This window comes from Semicossyphus pulcher, unplaced genomic scaffold (genome assembly GCF_022749685.1).
Source record: "Semicossyphus pulcher isolate SPU_LCO1_2020_fin unplaced genomic scaffold, fSemPul1.0.p SCAF_4, whole genome shotgun sequence".
NCBI classification, from domain to species: domain Eukaryota; kingdom Metazoa; phylum Chordata; class Actinopteri; order Labriformes; family Labridae; genus Semicossyphus; species Semicossyphus pulcher.
In genome coordinates this window covers 10,778,382-10,799,683 of record NW_027211715.1, presented here as the reverse complement: position 1 = coordinate 10,799,683, position 21,302 = coordinate 10,778,382, and the positions used below count along the sequence as shown (strand labels likewise).

Genomic DNA, 21,302 nt, shown 5'->3' with positions numbered 1-21,302 from the left:
CCACCTCACAGGTGTGGCATATCAAGATGCTGATTAGACAGCATGATTATTGCACAGGTGTGCCATAGGCTGGCAACAATAAAAGGCCACTCTAAAATGTGCAGTTTTACTGTATTGGGGGGGTCCGGGGGGGTCAGAAAACCAGTCAGTATCTGGTGTGACCACCATTTGCCTCACACAGTGCAAAAACCCTTCCTTCGCATAGAGTTGATCAGGTTGTTGATTGTGGCCTGTGGAATGTTGGTCCACTCCTCTTCAATGGCTGTGCGAAGTTGCTGGATATTGGCAGGAACTGGAACATGCTGTCATATACGCCGATCCAGAGCATCCCAAACATGCTCAATGGGTGACATGTCCGGTGAGCATGCTGGCCATGCAAGAACTGGGATGTTTTCAACTTCCAGGAATTGTGTACAGATCCTTGCAACATGGGACCGTGCATTATCGTGCTGCAACATGAGGTTATGGTCGTGGATGAATGGCACAACAATGGGCCTCAGGATCTGGTGCATTCAAAATGCCATCAATAAGCTGCACCTGTGTTCGTTGTCCATAACATACACCTGCCCATACCATAACCCCACCGCCACCATGGGCCACTCGATTCACACCGTTTACATCAGCAAACCACTCACTCTGACAGTTTGTGAAGAAATTCTTTGGTTATGCAAACTGATGGTTGCAGCCGCTGTCTGGGTGGCTGGTCTCAGACGATCTTGGAGGTGAAGATGCAGGATGTGGAGGTCCTGGGCTGGTGTCGTTACGTGGTCTGCAGTTGTGAGGCCGGTTGGATGTACTGCCAGATTCTCTGAAATGCCTTTGGAGACAGCTTATGGTAGAGAAATGAACATTCAATTCACGGGAAACAGCTCTGGTGGACGTTCCTGCAGTCAGCATGCCAATTGCACACTCCCTCAAGACTTGCGACATCTGCGGCATTGTGCTGTGTGATAAAACTGCACATTTTAGAGAGGCCTTTTATTGTGGCACAACTGCGCAATAATCATGCTGTCTAATCAGCATCTTGATATGCCACACCTGTGAGGTGGATGGATTTTCTCGGCAAAGGAGAAGTGCTCACTAACACAGATTTAGACAAATTTGTAAACAATATTTGAGAGAGATCTTTGAGTTCAGCTCATGAAAAATGGGAGCAAAAACGAAAGTGTTGCGTTTATATTTTTGTTCAGTGTATATGATCAAAAAATGTGTTTATTGTAGTTAAATTTGGGGTGCATTCTGGTTTATAAAGGTTACCATAGAAAGTTTGAAATGTTTTAGATATATCATTTGGGGTGTACATATTAGTTCCTTCTGAGTTTTTAATGGTTTGTATAATAGTTTTTTCCTGTTGTCGCTTGAGTTGGCTTGCCAGATATTTTCCTGATTTGTCACTGTGTTCAAAGTGGTTATGTTTTAGCTTTTGTATAAGAAACTGGGTTCCTCTTGTTTATGATATTCTTAAATTTGTACTTAGTCTCAGTTAGTTAGTTAGTAATGGTAAATGGACTGTACTTTTATTGCGCTTTTCTAGTCTTTGCGACCACTCATAGCTGCTTTTACACTACATATCACATTCACCCATTCACACACTGATGGCAGAGGCTGCTACGTAAAGTGCCCAACTGTCAATCAGATTTCACATTCATACCCGTTGGCTATGCCACCGGGAGCAATTTGGGGTTCAGTGTCTTGCCCAAGGACACTTCGACATGTAGCCTGAGGGAGCTGGGGATCGAACCTCCGACCCACCGATTGAAAGACGACCGACGTGAGTGATATGTATATTCTCGTTTGGTAGGGTTCTCAAGTCTCTAGATATCACCAAGACCAAAGTCTGACATATATTGTTCTACTGTCTGAGATGATTGCCACGGTCTGGTAGATTTGGCGATATTTGATCTGTCAAGTTTTGGATAAATGGTTGTGTTGAAGTTGCCTCCGATAATAATGATTCTATCAGATAAGGTCATTAGTTTTGTAAAGAAATTAACTTCTCTAATGGATCCATTCATTATTATATATCGTCCCTTGGGATCTGTTGTGGTTGAGTTATTGCTATATGGTATTTTTCTGTTGATCAACACTGCAACACCTCTTAGAGTTTTAAAAAGCAGTGAATATCTGGTCGGCCCAATTTGGTTTTAATTGATCAAGATTATTATCATTATTATATTATACTATTATTGGCATTGTAACCATAAGTATGTATTACCTGTTGTTGTTGATGTAACAAGGACATATGTTGTTGTTGCTCTCTTTGCCTGTCTCTATCCTGCATCTCCTTCTATCCCATTTTCCAGCCCATCCAGTCAAGGCAGATGGCTGTTCAACATGAGTCTGGTTCTGCTCGAGGTTTCTGCCTGTTAAAAGGAAGTTTTTCCTTGCCAATGTGCCGAATTGCTAAGTGCTACTCATGGTGGATTCATGTTGGGCCTTTCTTTAAATAACTTAACAAAGAGTCGGTCTAGACCTGCTCTTTCTGTAAAGTGTCTCGAGATAACCCTGGTTATGATTTGGCGCTATACAAATAAAATTTGATTGATTGATTGAATTAAGGAAAGAAAAAGGTAGTGCTGTTACCTACTTCACAATTTGTGACAAAACAAGTTTTTCCTTGCCAATGTGCCAAATGTTGCTAAAGGGCTACTTATCGTGATTCATGCTGGGTTTCTCTTTAAATAACATAACAAAGAGTACGGTCTAGACTAGAGGTCAACCGATTGATCGTTTTGGCCGATTAATCGGCTCCGATAGGACTTATTAAAAACTATCCTCATCGGCGGAGCTGGGCTCCGATAGTGGCCCATGGCTGTGCAGCCTCAGGCGGGGACATACATCGCGTGCATTCGCCTTTTTAATGGAGACTCCATACGTGACATACAGGTACCTGGGATAATTAATGAAAGTTAACTTTGTAACAAAGCTCTATTCACAAATCATGATCATGATAAGGTTGTTGTTTATAGTACTGCATTATTAATGAATTAGACTATCGTTAACTTTAACTGCTTTTCAGTTGATCTCATGCTGCCGTCTCTGTTTACCTAGCAGGCTTGCTACAATTTGACTAGCAGTGAATGCAAGCCTAGCACAACTGATGGGATCATATCTGATCATTTGAGGGGCACTTTTGCTGAAAATCTAAGTTTGCGTGTGCAACTCCAGAGGATACTCTTAACAACTGTTAGAAAACCGTGAAATGCCATTCGTACTTGGAGACCGTGAGAGGGGCGGGTGGGGGCTAAACCTTTGCTGTACCAGAGATCAACTGACAAGTGGTACGTGATTCATATTATATCTGACTCGTTTCAGTTTATTTCTCCCCGCTAGTTAGCTCTGGAATATAACGCAACAATATCAGCTCTCCATGTTATAAGCCAGGCAGACAGGGAGGAAAATAAATCATTTAACTGTTACTTAAATTACTTACCAATTTGGCGTTCTCTCGTCTAATTAATCCAACCACGTAACGTCAACTGTCCATTCATGACATGAAATCACACTTTTTATGATGTGCAGAAACACTAATGGTTTGTAAGAGTGGTATTTAAAAATGTAACGGGACGCGCAGCATGTGGCCTGATACACATAGCAAATCAACATGTAAACAAATCCAACATATTTCCAATGATGTAATCCAGCAGATCACACTTCAGGATACTCTCCTTACTTATTATCAAAGTCGAAGTGGCAAAAACAGGTTTACTAAAAAACGGCGTTTGCATAAGGCTGCTGTTGGAGTAAAGCACGTTACGACGTTAACACAAACTGTTATGAACAATGTGTAGGTAAAGTTAAAGGAAAAGCGAGAGAGACTGACGCAGGGGCAGTGCATTCGCTTTTTAAGAAGATTCCTATGGTAAATTCTTTGATACTACTTGAGTTGTGTCTGCTGAATTATATTGTGTTTGTTTTTTTTCTCCCAAATATATGCCAGAAAGATGATAACCATTTATGTGTAACTTTAGTAAAACTTTACTTTATCAGAAAGGTTTTATTAAACCAGCAACTTTAAGAAAACAACCGCAGTATCATCAATTTAAAAATTATTAATTAAGTGCAACTTAAATCATTCATTTAGATTTAAATAAATATTAAATATATAAAAAGTAAATAATAAAGTTTTATATATATTTATATACACTATCTATTTGATAGCATATTTAGTAAATAGCTATATTGAATTGATTTACATATTTCTTGTTTCTTACATTAGATACAATTTGAGTTTGATGTTCATTTCCAGATTATATTTTCTTAACTACTTAGTTTATTTATTTAGGTATTGATTAATCTTTGAGATTCATGTTCTGTTCCAGATTTATGTTTTTATTTTGTTATTTCTTTGACATAGACTTTCAGTTCAACAGTTATGTGTAAGGATATGTCATAAAGATTGTTCATTTACATCAGTTTCATTTTTGTTTTTGTGGGGTTCTTTCTGTAAAGTGTCTTGAGATAACTTTGGTTATGATTTGTCGCTATACAAATAACATTTGATTTGATTTGAAGATTTAAATTGATGAGATGACCTTTTTGCCAGTGAATTAAGACCCTGGACCTTCCAGTTCATAAACTTAATCGGTGTTATTGGTGGTTTAAGGGGGGTTATCACTTATAGGAGTTATTTTATTCTTAATGGTATTTCTATTATCAAATGGTGTTTAACAATAATAATAATAATGAAGTCAAACATTATAGCAGTAATTATAATAATAATTATAGTAAAATTATTATTAATAATAATAATGATAATGATGATAACAATAATAATAGTAATAACAATAACAAAGTAATTTCCGTTACACTCAATATAAGTTACAACAATCATAGTGTATTTGGTGCTGCTAAACAGAGAAACTATGGTTCATCGGAGATGGCTTCAGCATAATGAACAATAATCCTTGTGTCTGTATAGTCAAATATGTGTTGATTTGGGATATGTAACACATAATAGCAAAGACGACATGTAGCAAAACATTCATAGACAGACATAGAGACAGTGGAGACAGACAGATACACAAATCACCCCCACCCCATGTGTACCACCCCCGAGAGAGAGCGAGCAGATGACAAATGGACTAACAAATGGGCCACATACCCCCAGCCTCCCCACCCCAGCTTTACATGTAATGGCGCTCTGTGTGTGTGTGTGTGTGTGTGTGTGTGTGTGTGTGTGTGTGTGTGTGTGCGTGCGTGTACGTAAGCATGTGTATGTGTGTGTGTGTGTGTGTGTGTGTGTGTGTCAGAGAGAGAGAGAGACAGAGAGAGAGGGAAACAGAGAGAGAAAGAGAAAGAAAAAACAAAAAAGAAGAGAGAGACTCGTACGCAAGTACAACACAACAGTACACTTTCTCAGTGTGCGTGAGCTTAATAAGTGTCATTAGGTACGATACTTCATGAGACAAGCCGATTGTCTTCACATAGGCATGGCTGCATTGTTAACGTTAATAAACACAACGTTTATTCCGTTCAGAGACTTTTATTTCACGGTTAACACACACACTGTTACCTTTCAAAGTCCCACCGCAACAAAAACTGCACATGCGTCACTCCCAGTTCAGGGATCACCTCCAAAACATATTTACCATAAAGAACATGGTAGAACAGAGATCCATGTTAACAATCTCCTTATACTTGAAACAAAAAAAATTGAAGATAAATTCCAAGTCTTAAAGAAATGAAATGACTGTAAACAAAACAGTTCTTGAGTCCCTGATGTAACTAATTTTACTAAGTCTTCATCACAGAGTCCATAGCCCTACACTTAGTGCTTTCAAAAGCACCAGAGGAGATGCTCCGTTTTTTGTTAGACAATCAGCAAGTTGGGCTTTTGAGTCCGACCAGAGCACCTTCTTGATTTTCTTGCTTTCTATGAGCTCTTTAATGCTGCTTATGTCCAATTGGAGTCTTTTCTCTGTGACCTGTTTTGTTGACTTGAGAGCATCGAACAAGGAGTGATTGTCCGGCACACAGACCAGAAAAATTGCATTGTCTATTCCGTCTGACATAGCAAGAGTTTCCCATGCAAAGGGTGCTCCGCACAACACGTCTAATGCTTTTTGATTGCCAACAGCGCAAGGAAAATGTCCCCCCTTTCTCCCATTACAGCAATTAAAGCTCCTCCCTGTGTACCTCCATCTGGAAGGTTTCCCAGAGAGGCGTCACTGAAAACAATCAAGCTTAGAGCATCATTGTTCCCCAAAAGCTGAAACCTACAGAACAGACTGCACCGTAGCATTATTTGTATTAGATGCAAGACTACAAGCATCAAACATAACATCAGGCCTGGTCTGTTTGGCAACCCATAGCACCTGTCCTATTTATTATTTCAGCTGCTCTTTCTCAGTTTCATTAAGGGGGCATCCCTCTGTGTGGCACGTGCTGCGTGTATGTGAAGAGGTTGTAAGTTCTCAATGTAGCTTTGTTGATGCACCTGTACTGCACCATCAATAGAAACAAAATCTATTCCCACATAGCAGAAATTTTCATGCTCCTCCCAGCCAACAAGGAACATAGATCTCAGCTGGGGAATAACATTTGTTGTTAAGTTTTGTGAGCCTGCCCAAAGAAAATCATCTACATGGCATGCAAGTACTCCAGTAACCTTGCACTGCTCATCTAACCAATAGAAGACTGCCGGATCCACCTGCGACACTCTACCACCTGTACTCAGCATGATTTCTTTAACTTTGTGGTACCAATAAAGTGATGTCTCAGCAAGACCATATACAAATTTTTTTAGTTTCCATAGGACACCTTCACTTTTTGCTTCTGGAGGAGGGCGGATATAAATATCCCTGGATAGTGCCATTCCCTTTTATTTCACAGTTAACACACACACCGTTATCTTCCCACCACACCGACAATTGCGCATGCTTCACCCCCAGTTCAGGGACCACCTCCAAAACATATTTACCGTAAAGAACGTGGTAGAACAGAGACACATGTTAGCGGCATCATCCACATTCAAAGAAGCCAGGGTGTAACTTTACTGTCCCGAAACAGTTGGCCCTCGATGTATAGTTTATCCACAACTAATGCAACTCGTCACCCATTATTTCAGTGTTCTTTGAAGAGCAGGTACAGTTTTTTACGCCTTTCAGAGATTTCTTTGGGTAACTGGTCGTTCATCCGAATGGTGTACCTTTCAGCTCTCTGTCTCTGCTCTTGATCAGTTCTGTTTGCTTGTAATTAGAGCCCGACCGATTTATCGGTCAACCGATTTTATCGGCCGATATTCGCACTTCGCAGATATATCGGTATCAGCGTATATGTCCTCCGATTTGCTCCGATATTAATTAATTTAATTTTTTGCAGTGCTGTGGGAAAAAGCCATTGCACCTCCTGACAAGCAGAGAGCGCAATTTTAATTTGATAATTATTAATTAATTGATTTGACAATGTAAGAGCCAGGCTGTCAGTGTTTTTAACAAAAATACAGCTGAAGTCAAGAAATGAAACAGCCATCTCACTCATGGTAACTATAAACCACCACAGAAATGACACTTACCAACATATGCAGAACATATGTTCTAAACAGACACATTAAAAAACGCTAACAAAATATTTTTTTGCAATTTGGAACATAAATAGCAAACTTAATAACTTAAACTACTCAGTCAGCACTAGGCGGCAGGCATGATGGGAAAAGAGGACATCCCTATCGCTGCCAGAGTGCGCGTCACAGCTGAGCAGAGCAGCACACACAGCGAAGGGAAGCATTAGGAAGCAATATCTTTCCCATACAGAACAAAACATTGTGAACAAACTCATTTTAAAATCACAGTAATCAGCCAAAGAAAGCTTGTTTTCAGAGCACCGCTGTTTCTACCCTCTGCGCATCTAAACTGCACAGACAAAATCCTGTGTGTACAGTATGGCTCTCAGTTAGTTTTAAAGTCTATAATAACGAAGGCACAGGAGCTTTAAGCTTTATTGTCTGCTAGTTTCACAGTGGTTATGCTATAAACAACAAACTTACAGGTCTACACCTCCGTACAAACCCGCAGGAAAATACAGGGGTTTTTTTTATAAGCTATCGTCGCGCTGCTGCCAGGTCTGTCTGTCTACTCCGCCCTCTGTCACACCTGCAGCTCCAGTGAGACACACGCGTGGACTGTTCTGATTCACAGAACGTCAAATGAAGACGTTTTGTGAAGTCCCTTTCAGGTCTCATAAAGATGTTGAAGTTACTATGTTACAGTGCTACAGACAGACAGAGAGCAGAGCAGAGAGACAGCCATGTCACCGTCATCTTACGTTTTGAGTCCCGACCTGCGGACTGTTGGCTGAGCTCCAGACCACTGCCCCGCGATTGACAGTCCATAGACAGTCCAAAATGCCCCAAACAGAGCAGAATAATAATAGAAACACAGACGAAGGGCAGATCCTCTGCAGATACAGACACCATCTCACACTTCCTCCTGGATTATAATGTTGATTAAGAGGGAATATTTAATATGGAAAATCCTGCTCATTTAGCCTTTTATTACTATTATTAACGTATACGTCAAATGAGCTGGTCGGTGTTTAGTAACTTTTATCTTCAGCAGCACTGTGTGAAGGTGGGAAAAACAAGAAAATCATTTTTGCTCCTACTTTTGTGTGTTTTTGTGTTATACTCACTTCTATTTAATTTGATATTTTATTTTAGTGCTATTTAAGTTGCTACAGAAACACTATTTTATTTGAATTTCGTATGTCATGCAAATGTGACAATAACTTTTCAAATTTGGAATTTTAATATTTTAATTTCAGATACATTTTGAACATATGTGAATATATCGGCCGATATATCGATATCGGAATTTTTTTACTCCCTAATATTGGAATCGGCATCGGCCCCTAAAATCCAATATCGGTCGGGCTCTACTTGTAATGTTAGAATTTAGCTATTATTGGCTTCGGCCCCCTATTACTTTTATTGCCAAGGCGTTGTGTGCGGTGAAATGAAATGCAACAACCGATTCAGGTGGCAGTTTTAATCAGTTCAGAAAAAAACTCATTCAGAGCTTGTTCTGGGTTGTCCAGATTATTTTCTTTAATGCCGAGGGTGTATTGTGATTGTCGCTCATGCTGCGTGTCTGAATGTCAAGCACAGTTTCTTTTAAGACTTTATTTTCTTTGATTACTTTATCCATAATGGTTTGCAATTCACTGACAGTCCCTTTTAGTTGTTTGTTGTCCTTGAGCCATTGCACTTGATAACTGCACTGTTCAGAACAACTGCACATATGTAGACCATTAATGCAAACAAACAAAAGGCAATATTCAGTCAGGCCTGTGTCGCAACATGGTCGACCTTCAAGTGCAAACAAGGAACTTCAACAACTTTAAAAACAGGCTCACGTGTTAAATGCCTGCAGTGGGCGATCTCATCTAGTTGTACTTCCTTCAATGACGGATGTATTGTTATTATGACTGTTGTTTTTAATAATGTAAAGTGACTTTCGGTTCCATGAAAAGCGCTATATAAATTAAAACTATTATTATTATTAACAACAACGGAAAAATATTAAGTCGTCCTTTGGTTTAATAAATTAGAAAATTGAGTGCGATCTAATAATTTTAAGACATTCACAGCCCCGTCCCTTTGGTTGAGAGTGTGAACATCTCTATTTTTTATAGAGGATTAAGCAGACTGCCGTCTTTGGAGTGCGTCTGTGTCTGTGATCACTGCGGGTCAAAGCTGCACCTCTGGAGCAGGAGGATCGCATGCTGCGGGATTTCTTCCTGGTAAAGCAAGTGCATGCATGTGTTGAGTGAATCTTGCTAACTTCTGATCACTTCCCTTGGACAAATGTTGACTTCTAAACTTTGGTTGAAGTGGCTCTGTTAATTCAAGCAGAGCACGGGTTCAGCCTCAGAACATGAGACGTTTTCTGTCCGAGGCAAAGACACAAAACCCAATGACAATCGCCCCTGCAGCCATCTCCCCTGATTATGCACAGTGAGTGTTTTATTGGTCTCCCCTGTCACTGCAGAAAAAAAACATTAATCGGTGTGGTGGGCGAACGTGGCTCATAATAAGAGCTGTCTATGAGAAACCATGTGAAGTGGTATATATTGACAAGAGAAGGTGGCCGAGTACTGGCCCTTTAAAATTACTCCACATCATGAGGAAAATAAATTTCATCCCAAGCTTCCTTGGTGGCTTTCCTTATTTGTAGATATATTTTTCAAACTCATGTCAATGACCTGCTAAGTTTTTACAACACTTTAAACTTTTCACTTGTATTGTTTCTAGAAAAGAAAACAATTATTAAATCCTGAATATAATGTTAACTTTAAGACGCTGATATCAGTATATTATTTCATGTTTATCTTAATTAAAGCAGTTCTTGTTTGTACGGGTAATAACAGAGAATTTTAATTCATGTATATCATGTCATGATGAACATATCACAACTGCTTTTTGATTTTATTTTGGATTTCTACTTGTGACGATTCAGGAGACTCTCCTCTGCGCTCCGGGGGGAGTGTGAAGGTGAGACAGTGCTGATCAAATATTAAGTGGACTTTTATGTAATATTTGCTTATATCTTTACAAATTGAAAGGTGCTTATGGAATATTGCTCAGTACAGGCATGGGTAAATATAGCACTGCCTCGTTTTGTGTGTATGCAACAGCTATAAATGAGAGTCCTGGTGATGCTAGAAGACATGGACAAGCTCAGCACTGCCTCCACACATGCCTGCTTCACCTCAGGGAGATTCCTGCTGGAGCCATCACGGGCCAAATACTTAAGTCTTTCACACATCCATCCATTCAACATACAGCCATGTGATCCAGCAGCAAAAATAAGTAAATAAATATTTACAGCCTACATTTCTTTGATGGTAAGCACGCTGAACTTGAATAACATAAGATCCTGTCCGATCCTGATGAATGAACTTCCTAATGAAGTTACACTGCTGTGCCTCATGCGTAAATGTATACAATGTCTCTTAATTTTCATTTCTGCGGGGCAGTGGGATTGCTTGGTGGTTTCAACATCAATCCATGCATCAACATATATTGTACAATGACCTGTGTGTGTTCTGCATGTACAGGGGTACAGTGGAAGGAAAGAAGTTCAATATGCCAGCCCAAGCTCATTTTATGCAGGAATGAAATCTGCCATGTAAATAGCAACACCAGGCGCACCTGGCTCTTTAAGGGAATGAGAACTGACATTGAGATTCATGTTAAGCCCAAAACACACCTATAAATAATCAAGGGACTGAAGCAACCCACAATCTGGGTGCAAAATGAGGCCCCCAATGAGGCGCAAAGAGGTTGGCTTAACTAGCAAAAGTGGGTCGGACACGCTCTAAATTAGACTGTGCCCCTTAGATAGTGTAAACAGGGCCCAATAGCTAATACATTATGCACACTTAGTATAGTTGGCGACTAATTCTGTCGTGTGTCATTTATAATCTGTCAAAAAGGTCGTCATCCACGATCGATTAACTCGCTGGACACTTGGTCCTCGGACATGACCGATGTCACTCAATTAAGAAAATTTTTTCACAGTGTGGATGCATCTGCAACCATTACTGAGGAGTTTGAGATGCCTGTGCCAATGACACTGCAGGTGTGGTTGTGAAACAGACATCTCAGTGACATAAGGAAAATCGCCACTGCTCAGAAACTTGTTCATAATGTTGACAGGCTTGTAAAAGCCAAAAAATTTGCGAGTGTTCCTTTTCCACTATCAGTTTCACATATACTGTCAGCCACAAATCTGATCAAAGCAGATTTCTGATCTCTCGTCACTGCACACTGGATTTCACATGCCCTGATCCCAGGCAGCTGGTTTAAACCCCGATATGAGGTCGGACTTTCTAGACAATGGGTGGCTGTTTTATATCCTTAATCAGCAATATTTCAAATGAATAATTAATTAATCATAAAGCAATTTAAACACAAAATGTAATTACTGTTGTTTAGACTGGTGTAAATAGTAAAAAAGGCTACGTGTTAGCACACGTCGTTGTGATGATACCAGAGCGGAGAAGATGGGTCTGCTAATAACGAAAATGATGACTGGAGATATGCTCCCATCAAGTGCTGTGGAAGGAGAAGGTTTCCGTGAGCTGATGGCGTTTGTTGAGTCGGAGTACAAGCCACCATCACGCAGGACAACAGCAATGAGTGGAAAAAATGTATGAGGAAGCGTTAGTTTGCTCAGTAAGCCCATTTTTGTTATCATTATCATCATTTAGTTGAACGTATTATTCACGGCTCATCATTGCGTGATGTCATTTCTTTTATTTTTCAAGGGAAACAAACTGCCGTAAATTAAGTTAATTTAATTTTTATTTTAACTTGGAATGTACGACTAGGCTGTTGATTTAGTGACGTTTAACAACGGAATGTTACAACCACGTTTATTTAAGGTAAAACATTTTTGTCCCAGATAGTTTGATTTTACATACTTGTCATTAAACTGATATAGCCTACTAAAATGCTTCATTGCCAACCAAAAAAAAATGTTTAGGCCTTAATAATACTAAGCCCTTCTCCTATGTGTTTCTCTTCATTACTGCCCTAAAGAAATGATGAGGTTTTGTACACCTCTTTTCCTCTATGTTCTGTACTTAGCTGTTGATAAGTTGCTAACTGGTGCTTGCAGACTACTGATTGTTAACTTAGTAGGGGTTGGTTGCATTAGCTTATTCACTGGAAATCATGCGAGCGAGTGCTCCTCCATCAAGTAAACTCGAGAGCTGTCTGCAGCAGCAGAGACGTCGTAGGCATCTGCTAAAGGATTAGACAGTGATGTCACTGTTATACAGAAGTACCGCTGTCCACTACTAATACACCACCGTGTATGCCATGAAGTCTTTAACTGATCTGATTAATAGTCATACTTCGTGAGCTGCAACTTTGTAATAGGTGATTGTAAATTGTCTGGACGCTACTGCCCTTCTTAATAAATAAAAGAGCAAAGCTACAGGGTAGTTAAACTACCAACACTGCAACGTTACTGCCCAACACTGCAATTGTTTTACTTGTTATTGTTGTATTTGCCACCTGCCACCGTGGATGGTAAATGAAGTAAATTCAGGCGGGTGCTTAATTTCCAACCCTGGTACAAATGTGGCATGTAGTGTAAAAGCAGCTTTGAGTGGTCGGAAGACTAGAAAAGTGCTATATCAGTACAGTTAATTTACTGTGCATAGCACACTTAATATTGTAAGTACTTCATACAACCCCAATTAAAAAAGCCAAACTATCCCTATCCCACAATATTCAGTTTTTTTTTAATTTGCTGTGAAAAAGACTTAACACAAGATTTGTTCCAAAGTCAGCCTAAGACTAGCCTGATAGACTGAAATAGATGTAGTAGCTGATTCAAAAGTATTAACGCAGGCAAGACTACGGCAACTATGGGATATACTGACTCTTGGTCAATAACTACATAGTTTTTTTCAAATAATCAATTGAGAATTTAGTCTTTGATGATAAGTGAACAAAGGGTAAAAAAATTAAAAATATATTACCACACGAGTCCCCAGAGCTCAAGCTGGTGTTTCCAAATGTCAAAACCAAAAACCAAAAAAGTTATTCAGTTTACAGTGACATAAAATAGAAGCAGCAAATTAGAGAAGCTGCAACAAGAGACTTTTTTAATGATGTATGATTTCAAAAATGTATCTATTAGCAAAATTGTACGTGCAAGGGTATTTATACTTAAAACCTGCATTTGTCAATATTTACAACCACCTTACACAAAGGGCTTGTGTAAAATGGTTGTAAGGTATAGGTGTGTTTTTTTTTGTAATGAGGGATCAGGTTACTGAAGACATTAAACTCTCTAGAAGTCTATCTACAATATTGTTCTCATGTAGTGTAGGAGTAAAGTGATCCACATGCATGTATTTAGGTAGCTCTACCAGTGATGGAGGACGTCATTGGTTAAATAGATGAGATGTAGGCGAAGCTCAAAATGCGCTCCATCAACTGTGATGCGGTTGCGAAGATGTGTCGTCATCAGTTCACAGTGCTGTGGAGTCTTGGCATTGTTGAACATCCAGTTCTTACCAGCCTGTGAGAAAAAAATATTTAAGCCTTGTGGGAATCTTCATACATAAGCATTTCTTAAAAATTTTTTTTTAAAAAGAGTATGTTTTGGTGGGCTTACAGAGATGGCATCTTTGGTGCAGGTGTCAATAATGGGCTGCAGAAGGTTATCAAACTCTGTGATGTCTAACTGAGTTTCCAGCAGCAGTTTTTGGGTCTGCTGCTCCATAGCCAAGGCTATGGCTGCTGTCACTTGTTCCTTCATAGAGAAAGGAAGTAAAATAGATTAGAAATGCTATTAAGCATTCTTCTTCAGACTCCCAGTGTTCTCATTATGTCACCTAAAATGTTACAGGAGTTAACAGGAAAGGCACAAGAAAAAGAAGTATTAGGAGCAGAGTTTTTTTTCTCAACGGGGTAGACTACAGAATAAAGGAAAACGATACAAGATACTTGTTTATGGAGAGATAAAGTGAGGCTAGAATAAAACTCTATTTCACAGTTCTTAGTATGTTGGATATTTATATACGTTTTAACGGGTAGTGCATATAGAAAATGTCGGATACAAGTTTTGTTGTTGAAAAAGGATTACTTTATTGTATAGATGCAAATTAATAAGGATTTGGCCCCTTGATGATGTTTATTAATTCTATTAAGCAGTCATTGCTCTGCAAAAATCCCTTTATTAGCTACTTCTCTGGCTGGCCACGTTGAAATCTGGGAAGTCCACAGGACCACTGCTCTTTAGTAGAATCATACTAGCCAGATGAATAATTTCTTTCTTGCTGTGTACCTGTCTGAGTGTGTGCAGATGCTGCTCCTGCTGCTGCAGATTCCATTGGCTCTGTTGGACAAGCTCATCAATAGAGGGTGCAGAAGGCAGAGGAATCGTAGGTGGAGCAATTATCGGCATTGGTGGAGGAGGGATATCAACCATGTCTTGAGCGCCTGGGTTGTACATGTCTGCAAAAAGAATACAAAGATTGTGGAGGTCTGGTAAAAATTTTGATCTCTGAGCTGAGGCTTGGAAGGTAAAGGCTGTATGACTGCTGATGTGATGCAGAAGCCTAAAGAGAAAGATGTATTCCTTAAATTATATGCAAGGCAGTTGTTGTGTTGTTTAACTTGTTTTTCATTCAAAATGATCAAAGGTCAAGGAATGTGTAATAGCTTTCAAATAGCAAGCAGATGAAATGTTCCACCAACTAAGAGGAGTAGAAATGTCACCACACTCCTTCAGTGTGTCTGAGCAAATCTAAGAACTTAAACATAAAGGACAAACACATTTAAATTAGTGCCATCAAGAGGATATGATGAGATATCTTCTTGATGATCAAGCTTCATTACTGCAATTAAGCAAAAATTCAAAAAAGAAAAAACAAACACATGAAAAATGCAACTGAAAACAAGGCAAAATACTTTCAAGCACAGTTGGGATAATATTAAGCAAAAATGTGTAAAAACAAGACCTTCCAACTGGAACTTTGAATTTGTTGGACAAATCTGGCTTCAAATAAATACCTTCAGAATTATATTCCTCCCCATCTTGGGTAGAGGGATCTAAGTGGAGAAAAGCAAACTTTAATGCATTTCAGGGATATAACAGTCTCTTTCTGAAAAATGAACTCTATGCAATCCTGCACAACACTATGCTATTAATACCAGGCTGTCCTTGAGCTGAACATCATTTATTGATCAAAACATTACTGTAGGAGATATAAAAGCTCTGAGTACCATTACCTAAGCAAGAAGTGGCTTATATGGTCTGGTGACTCAATACTTTGACTATACAGTACTAGATTTAAATAATTTCATTGAATATAAAGAACCATATAATTGAGTCAATTTAAAAAGCCAATAAAGTAATTTACTGCTGACAAACTGTTACATTGTTCAGTGTTTCCTTTTATTCCCCTTTCCCTTAATCATTGGTTTTAATATGCATTGATATTTTCCTATTATTCTTTTTGCTAGGCGAGCAATTTCCAGGCTTTTTTTCTTCTTCAAAGTACTGTGGGGGGGAGTTTTTCAATAAAAAGAAATATAGGACTGTATAGGACAAGGACTCGTTTGAGGGACGTTTTTTGTAATTCGACTTGCTTGCTTAGCGGTAGGTTGAGGAGTAAAGTTGCAAATACAAAGCAGGATGAGGCATGCCATCTGTTAACCTGTAGCACTTTACATATTGTTATCAGGGTGTTATCATTGAGTTTACCAGATTTGTTTATTAATACATTTATTTATTATTCTAAACAGGAGATATTAGAGATTTTTAAAACTTTTTATGATTGCCAGACACCATGTATTAACATTTCTATATTGATGTCTGATTCAGACAAGAAAAGCCCTTTGAGCTACTGTGTTTGATAGTCTTCATAGTCCATATAGTTACCAATGCTGTGGGTTCAAATTGTACTTTGTTTAAATACCGCACAAACATGGTATACATGCATACTGTGCCCCATTTCAGCTGCATCATACTTGGAAGGGCTTGGCCTCTGTGTATGTGTCCTGCAGAGGACAGAAGGAATGCCGTTTCTCCCTAAATGGCACAATCTTTAGAAAATTCATGCCCCACTCTAAGCCACACAGAGACAAATTTAAAGGAGAGTTCTGGGTTTGTCAAGACAAAAAGTCTTAAAAGTTCTATAATAGGAGAGTTTCCAGGACAAACTGTCAGCTTATAGTTAAATGCATAACTGGCACCTGTTGACCAAATGTATTGAAGAAAAGGTACCAAAAATAAACAGAATGTCTAGGATGTTAACAAAAGTCTACATATCTACCACATCAAATCCACACCTTATGTGGCTTTGATCAGTAAGTAAAATCAGAGACAGACGACTCTGAGAACTTGGAATGTGTACTTTCACCGGTTAACCGTTACCAACCATTAAGAATTTTAACGGGTTAATACTACCAGTTCAACGGTTATATAATAAGGACTGGTGTAGGCCTGGTCTTTTTATTTTAAGTTTCCATAACCTGTTGTAAACATACTGACTGTTTTAGAGCAGAAACGAAACTTAAGTAATGCTGCTGTGCATCATGTGTAAATGTTATTAACTCAAACTCCAGACACGCCACTGTCAGGATTGGACAGGATCTTTTGTTTATTAAAGTTCTGTGTGCTTATCAAAGAAAGGTAGGCTGTAAATGTTTACTTATTATTGCTGCTGGATCACATGGCGGTATTCTCCAGTGAGTGCGTAAATGAACAATGGACAGTGTATTCATCTGTGGGCACGATTGTCGGTGCCACAGGTAGTTAATAATGGATTAAGGATAATAATACATTTACCTCTTAGTTGCGTGTGTTAGTGTGTTTTTTTGCGAGCATTAGAGAGAGCACACATCAGAATGAGCGTGCATGATGGAGAGCTTGTTGTCGGTCTCCAGCTGTTCTTTCTAAAAATAATCTGTAATTCTGATTGTTAACGATTAATGACTATAAACGGGGTCAGTTATTGATCAGAAAAAAAAATCTAAATTAGCATTCCTAGTCCCACACTTTTATCCAATCCAAAAAGTACATTCTAATGTTGTTGGTAAACCGGTTATTAACCGTTAAGAGTGTCAGTTAACCGGTCAAAAAAAAAATTCTGAATGCACATCCCTACTAACACCCTAACCAAGAATATACAACTTTTTTTGTATTTTTAAATTCTACTAATATTATTTGACTTTTTTTTTTATATTTGACTCATCAGATATCAAAGGCACATTGAATACATTTTGTGTCTTCTTACACTTTTTACAATTAGAAAGATTTTACAAGGCCAAAATCTTTTTTTTTTTTTTTAAATTTTGTTTCCTAAATGTATGCTTCTGCCAAAAAGCAAGTCCTCTTTAGTACACAAGAATGCATTTAGCTCTGGCCTGCTTATTTACTTACTGTCGCGATGAGTAGACAAAAGCACACAACATTATATTATGTGCAGACGATACAGAATAAAAATGACCAAATAAAGCACAAATCAAACATTGATGAAAAATACTTGCTCATCACAAACTGGTTGTTCTTTTCACCATTATTTCCATCAGTGATGATACCAGTGTACTGTAACTGTTGGATTTCTCAATAAGACAAAGTTTGTATGAAATCAGAATTTTCCTTCAAAGTGAGGGGTAGGCCAGCAATTTGCCACCACAGGTAAAACTTGGTCTCCACTACAAGGCCAAAAATCAATCACTCAATCAAATGATATTTGTATAGCACCATATCATAACCAAACCATACCATAACCATAATATTTTAAGAGAGAGACCCAACATGAATCCAGCATGAGTAGCACTTAGCAACATTTGGCAGCAGTGGCAGGAAAAACTTCATTTTAATAGACAGCACCAGACTCATGTTTAACAGCCATCTGCCTCGACCAGATGGGCCGAAAAGTGGGATAGAGGGAGATGTAGAATAGAGACAGGCAAAGAGAGCAACAACAACAACTGTTCTTGTTACATCTTGTTACAGATAAAGACTGAGTTCATGTCACCAAGTTATAGTTTTTAGTTTTCAAAGGGTTTAGGATATCAATTTGGGGCATTTAAGCACTTTGCTTAAATAAAATTAACTGTAAAAGAGACAAGATGATGATATGACACCATTATAAGATCAAATCAAAACAGTATTAAGAAATACAGTTTAGCATTGGTTGTCAACTCTTTTTTTGTGCTAAGGGAACAATTCAATTTGTGCACATAACCTATTAAGTTATCATACCCAGACCTAATCCTTTTTAAATAAAGAGCGAGTTCCATGTTTGACTCTTTTCAATTTTTCAGCTCCATAAAATGCTAATTTATGGCTTTGAAGATGGACACAGCTTTTGCCAGTGCTGCTTCTCTACTATGAAAAAACAGTTGGCAGGACAGAAGACATTATGAGCTACCTTTTAAGCCTAATTAAGTAGGTAAGTGTGAGTAGATAATGTATTTGCTTAGGAAAAGAAAAAATGGACTGTAAAAGAATACAGAATACACATACTTAGTGTGTAGTGCGTTCAATCAACAGTTTCTTTCAAAATAGAAAATAAGTTGGTCCAGACTTTATATTTATAGAGTACATTGTGTATTATTTGGATTATATCACTTAAATACAAGTTGAAATACAGCTGTCTTTTATTTTCAATTCAAATCTTCTATGGTATGATAATACCCAATTGTCTTAAATATTGAATGAGCTGAACATTTCAACTTCATACAAAAATCAATGTGGAAATTGTTTGTATTCCTTTAACTACATACGTTGTTGTTGCTCCATAGAAAGCTTGCACTTGTAGTAGCTGAAGTAGTCCCCCCCAAAGAGAAAGGAGAATTTTGGGTTGTCCTTCTGTTTCTCCATCGTCATCTTTTCAAACTCTGGCCCGTTTCGAGCTACAAATTGGGCTAGCTTGTCGATGACATTCCTGAGTTCTTGATCTGCACCAGGAAAGAAAAGAAGAAAAAACAAATACAGTCAAAACGATAACAACTGATGATTCTGTTAAAAAGTGTGAAACTGTATTAACAGGTAGGATGAAATGGCTTTGACCTGTGCAGTTTTAACACGTTTAGAACATTTATTCTGACTTGGCCACAATTTGGCCTCCGTTTTTTAACAAAAATCAACGTATGAAAATAAAACTAATCATAACACTTTTTGTTAGTTTTTTAACAGATAACTAGTTAAATCTCTTTTTATTGTGCAGGAGACTAAATTGATTTACATGCAGACTGTTAAAAGCTTAGATATAAATTCTATAACTAAAATTAGAAGAGTCTTTGGAGTTTCTGCTGTTGCTTAACGAATTCTGTGGTTTTCAAATACTGCTGCGATGGTACTTATATTTCAGAAAAAACTAAAGAGGCACAAACCAGGGCATTAACATCTGATCTTGTACTTCTAATTTTAAACACCCACACACCTACTTAAGACACATCAGAAACTGTTACGTTACAAACACCTCACGATTTAGAACAAATAGTTAACATAGCTGTAACCATCCCATTAGAATGTTATTTTAAATCATTGCTTAAGCTGCTTGCAAAAGTCTCCAGAAAACCTTCTTTCGGGACACATTTAGTTATTAACGTTACTAAAGTTAGCCATAGGGCTAAACGCAGAAGCTATCAGTAGCATGTGTGCTATCTAACGTTCATGTAAATCATGCAGCGCTGCAGCGTACTGCTCACCTTCGGGGGGATTGGGGATATCCATATTTAAGGCAGTTACAGCGAGCCTTGTGGACCTTTACAGATAATACCGAAATCCCTAAAATTGTTCTGTATCTTACTGAAAGGTTTATTAAAATGTGTAATAAAAAAACCATCAACAAAAGACCATTAGCCTTGCCGCCGACATTTACACCGGAAGTAGCAGCGCTTTGAATAATAGCAGTCTGATTTGTCGACAGCGCCACGCAGAGGTTGGAGGATTGCTTCTTCTTCTTTGGTGTTTTATGGCGGTTGGCAAACCGGCTTAAAGGTGCATTACCGCCACCAATTGGACTGGAGTGTGGAACAGGAGCGCAGAAAAGACAAAAAAAAACTAGATTCGTTTATTAAATCCGTTTCATTTAAATATATAATGATCTCACAATATATATTAGCTGCTACGTTACCCAAAAGACCTGACAACTGATGTTTTGCCTTACTTAGTGACTGAAAAAGGTGATTCCTCTGAATCAGGGGTCTCCAACCCTGCTCCTGGAGAGCTCCCTTCCTGCATGTTTTAGGCAGTGGTGGATAAAGTACCTGAAAGCCATACTTGAGTAAAAGTACAGGTATCAAATCAATCACCTTCAAAATTGGATTCACTTGAAGAAAAACAAGGTAAATGTATCTGTTTTTGATTGAAAGACTCTACATTTAAGTAAAAAAAACTTGCTTAAGGAACTCGCCAGGATCGCCGTTCACGGGAACAGCTGATCGATTGGACGTCATCGCTGGATTTCTGTGTTTGGAGCTGGATCGTTTGGACAATGTGGGACAATCACGACATCGCCTGCTAGCCGAGCGGCAAGGACCACGAACTGAACCGGGACCACAGACCACAACCAGGACACTTTTGTCAACACATGAATGGACCGGAGGTATGTGTAGGGCTACCAACTATATGGCCATTTAAACGTTGTGTGCACACATAGTGACTGAAAATCCAATGCATCGGTTCGAACTGGTATTTAAATGAACTGTGGGGTGGTCTATCTGTGAAAGGTATTTGTTGAAAGAGTGTTTCTGATTGTGTTTAATTGATTATGGATTCTGATACAAGGGTACAAAATGAAGGTATTAATGTTGATGAGTC

At 38.5% G+C, this 21,302-nt stretch overlaps 1 protein-coding gene across 2 annotated transcripts in view; it reads right to left on the bottom strand.

The window, feature by feature from the left end:
- The window catches only part of cherp (calcium homeostasis endoplasmic reticulum protein), a 48,326-nt gene extending 27,963 nt beyond the window's left edge, over window positions 1-20,363 (bottom strand). Inside the window, exons 1-6 of one of the 2 annotated variants that reach the window (XM_069680176.1) lie at window positions 20,189-20,363; window positions 19,262-19,435; window positions 15,536-15,574; window positions 14,808-14,977; window positions 14,136-14,273; window positions 13,888-14,039 (exon numbers count right to left, since the gene is read on the bottom strand). In XM_069680176.1, the coding sequence (XP_069536277.1) occupies window positions 13,888-14,039; window positions 14,136-14,273; window positions 14,808-14,977; window positions 15,536-15,574; window positions 19,262-19,435; window positions 20,189-20,213 (698 nt within the window). In that variant the 5' untranslated portion in view covers window positions 20,214-20,363. The remainder of the gene's footprint in view (window positions 1-13,887; window positions 14,040-14,135; window positions 14,274-14,807; window positions 14,978-15,535; window positions 15,575-19,261; window positions 19,436-20,188) is intronic. The other variant, XM_069680177.1, reaches the window with a different exon arrangement.
- Between the last annotated feature and the right edge of the window lie 939 nt (window positions 20,364-21,302).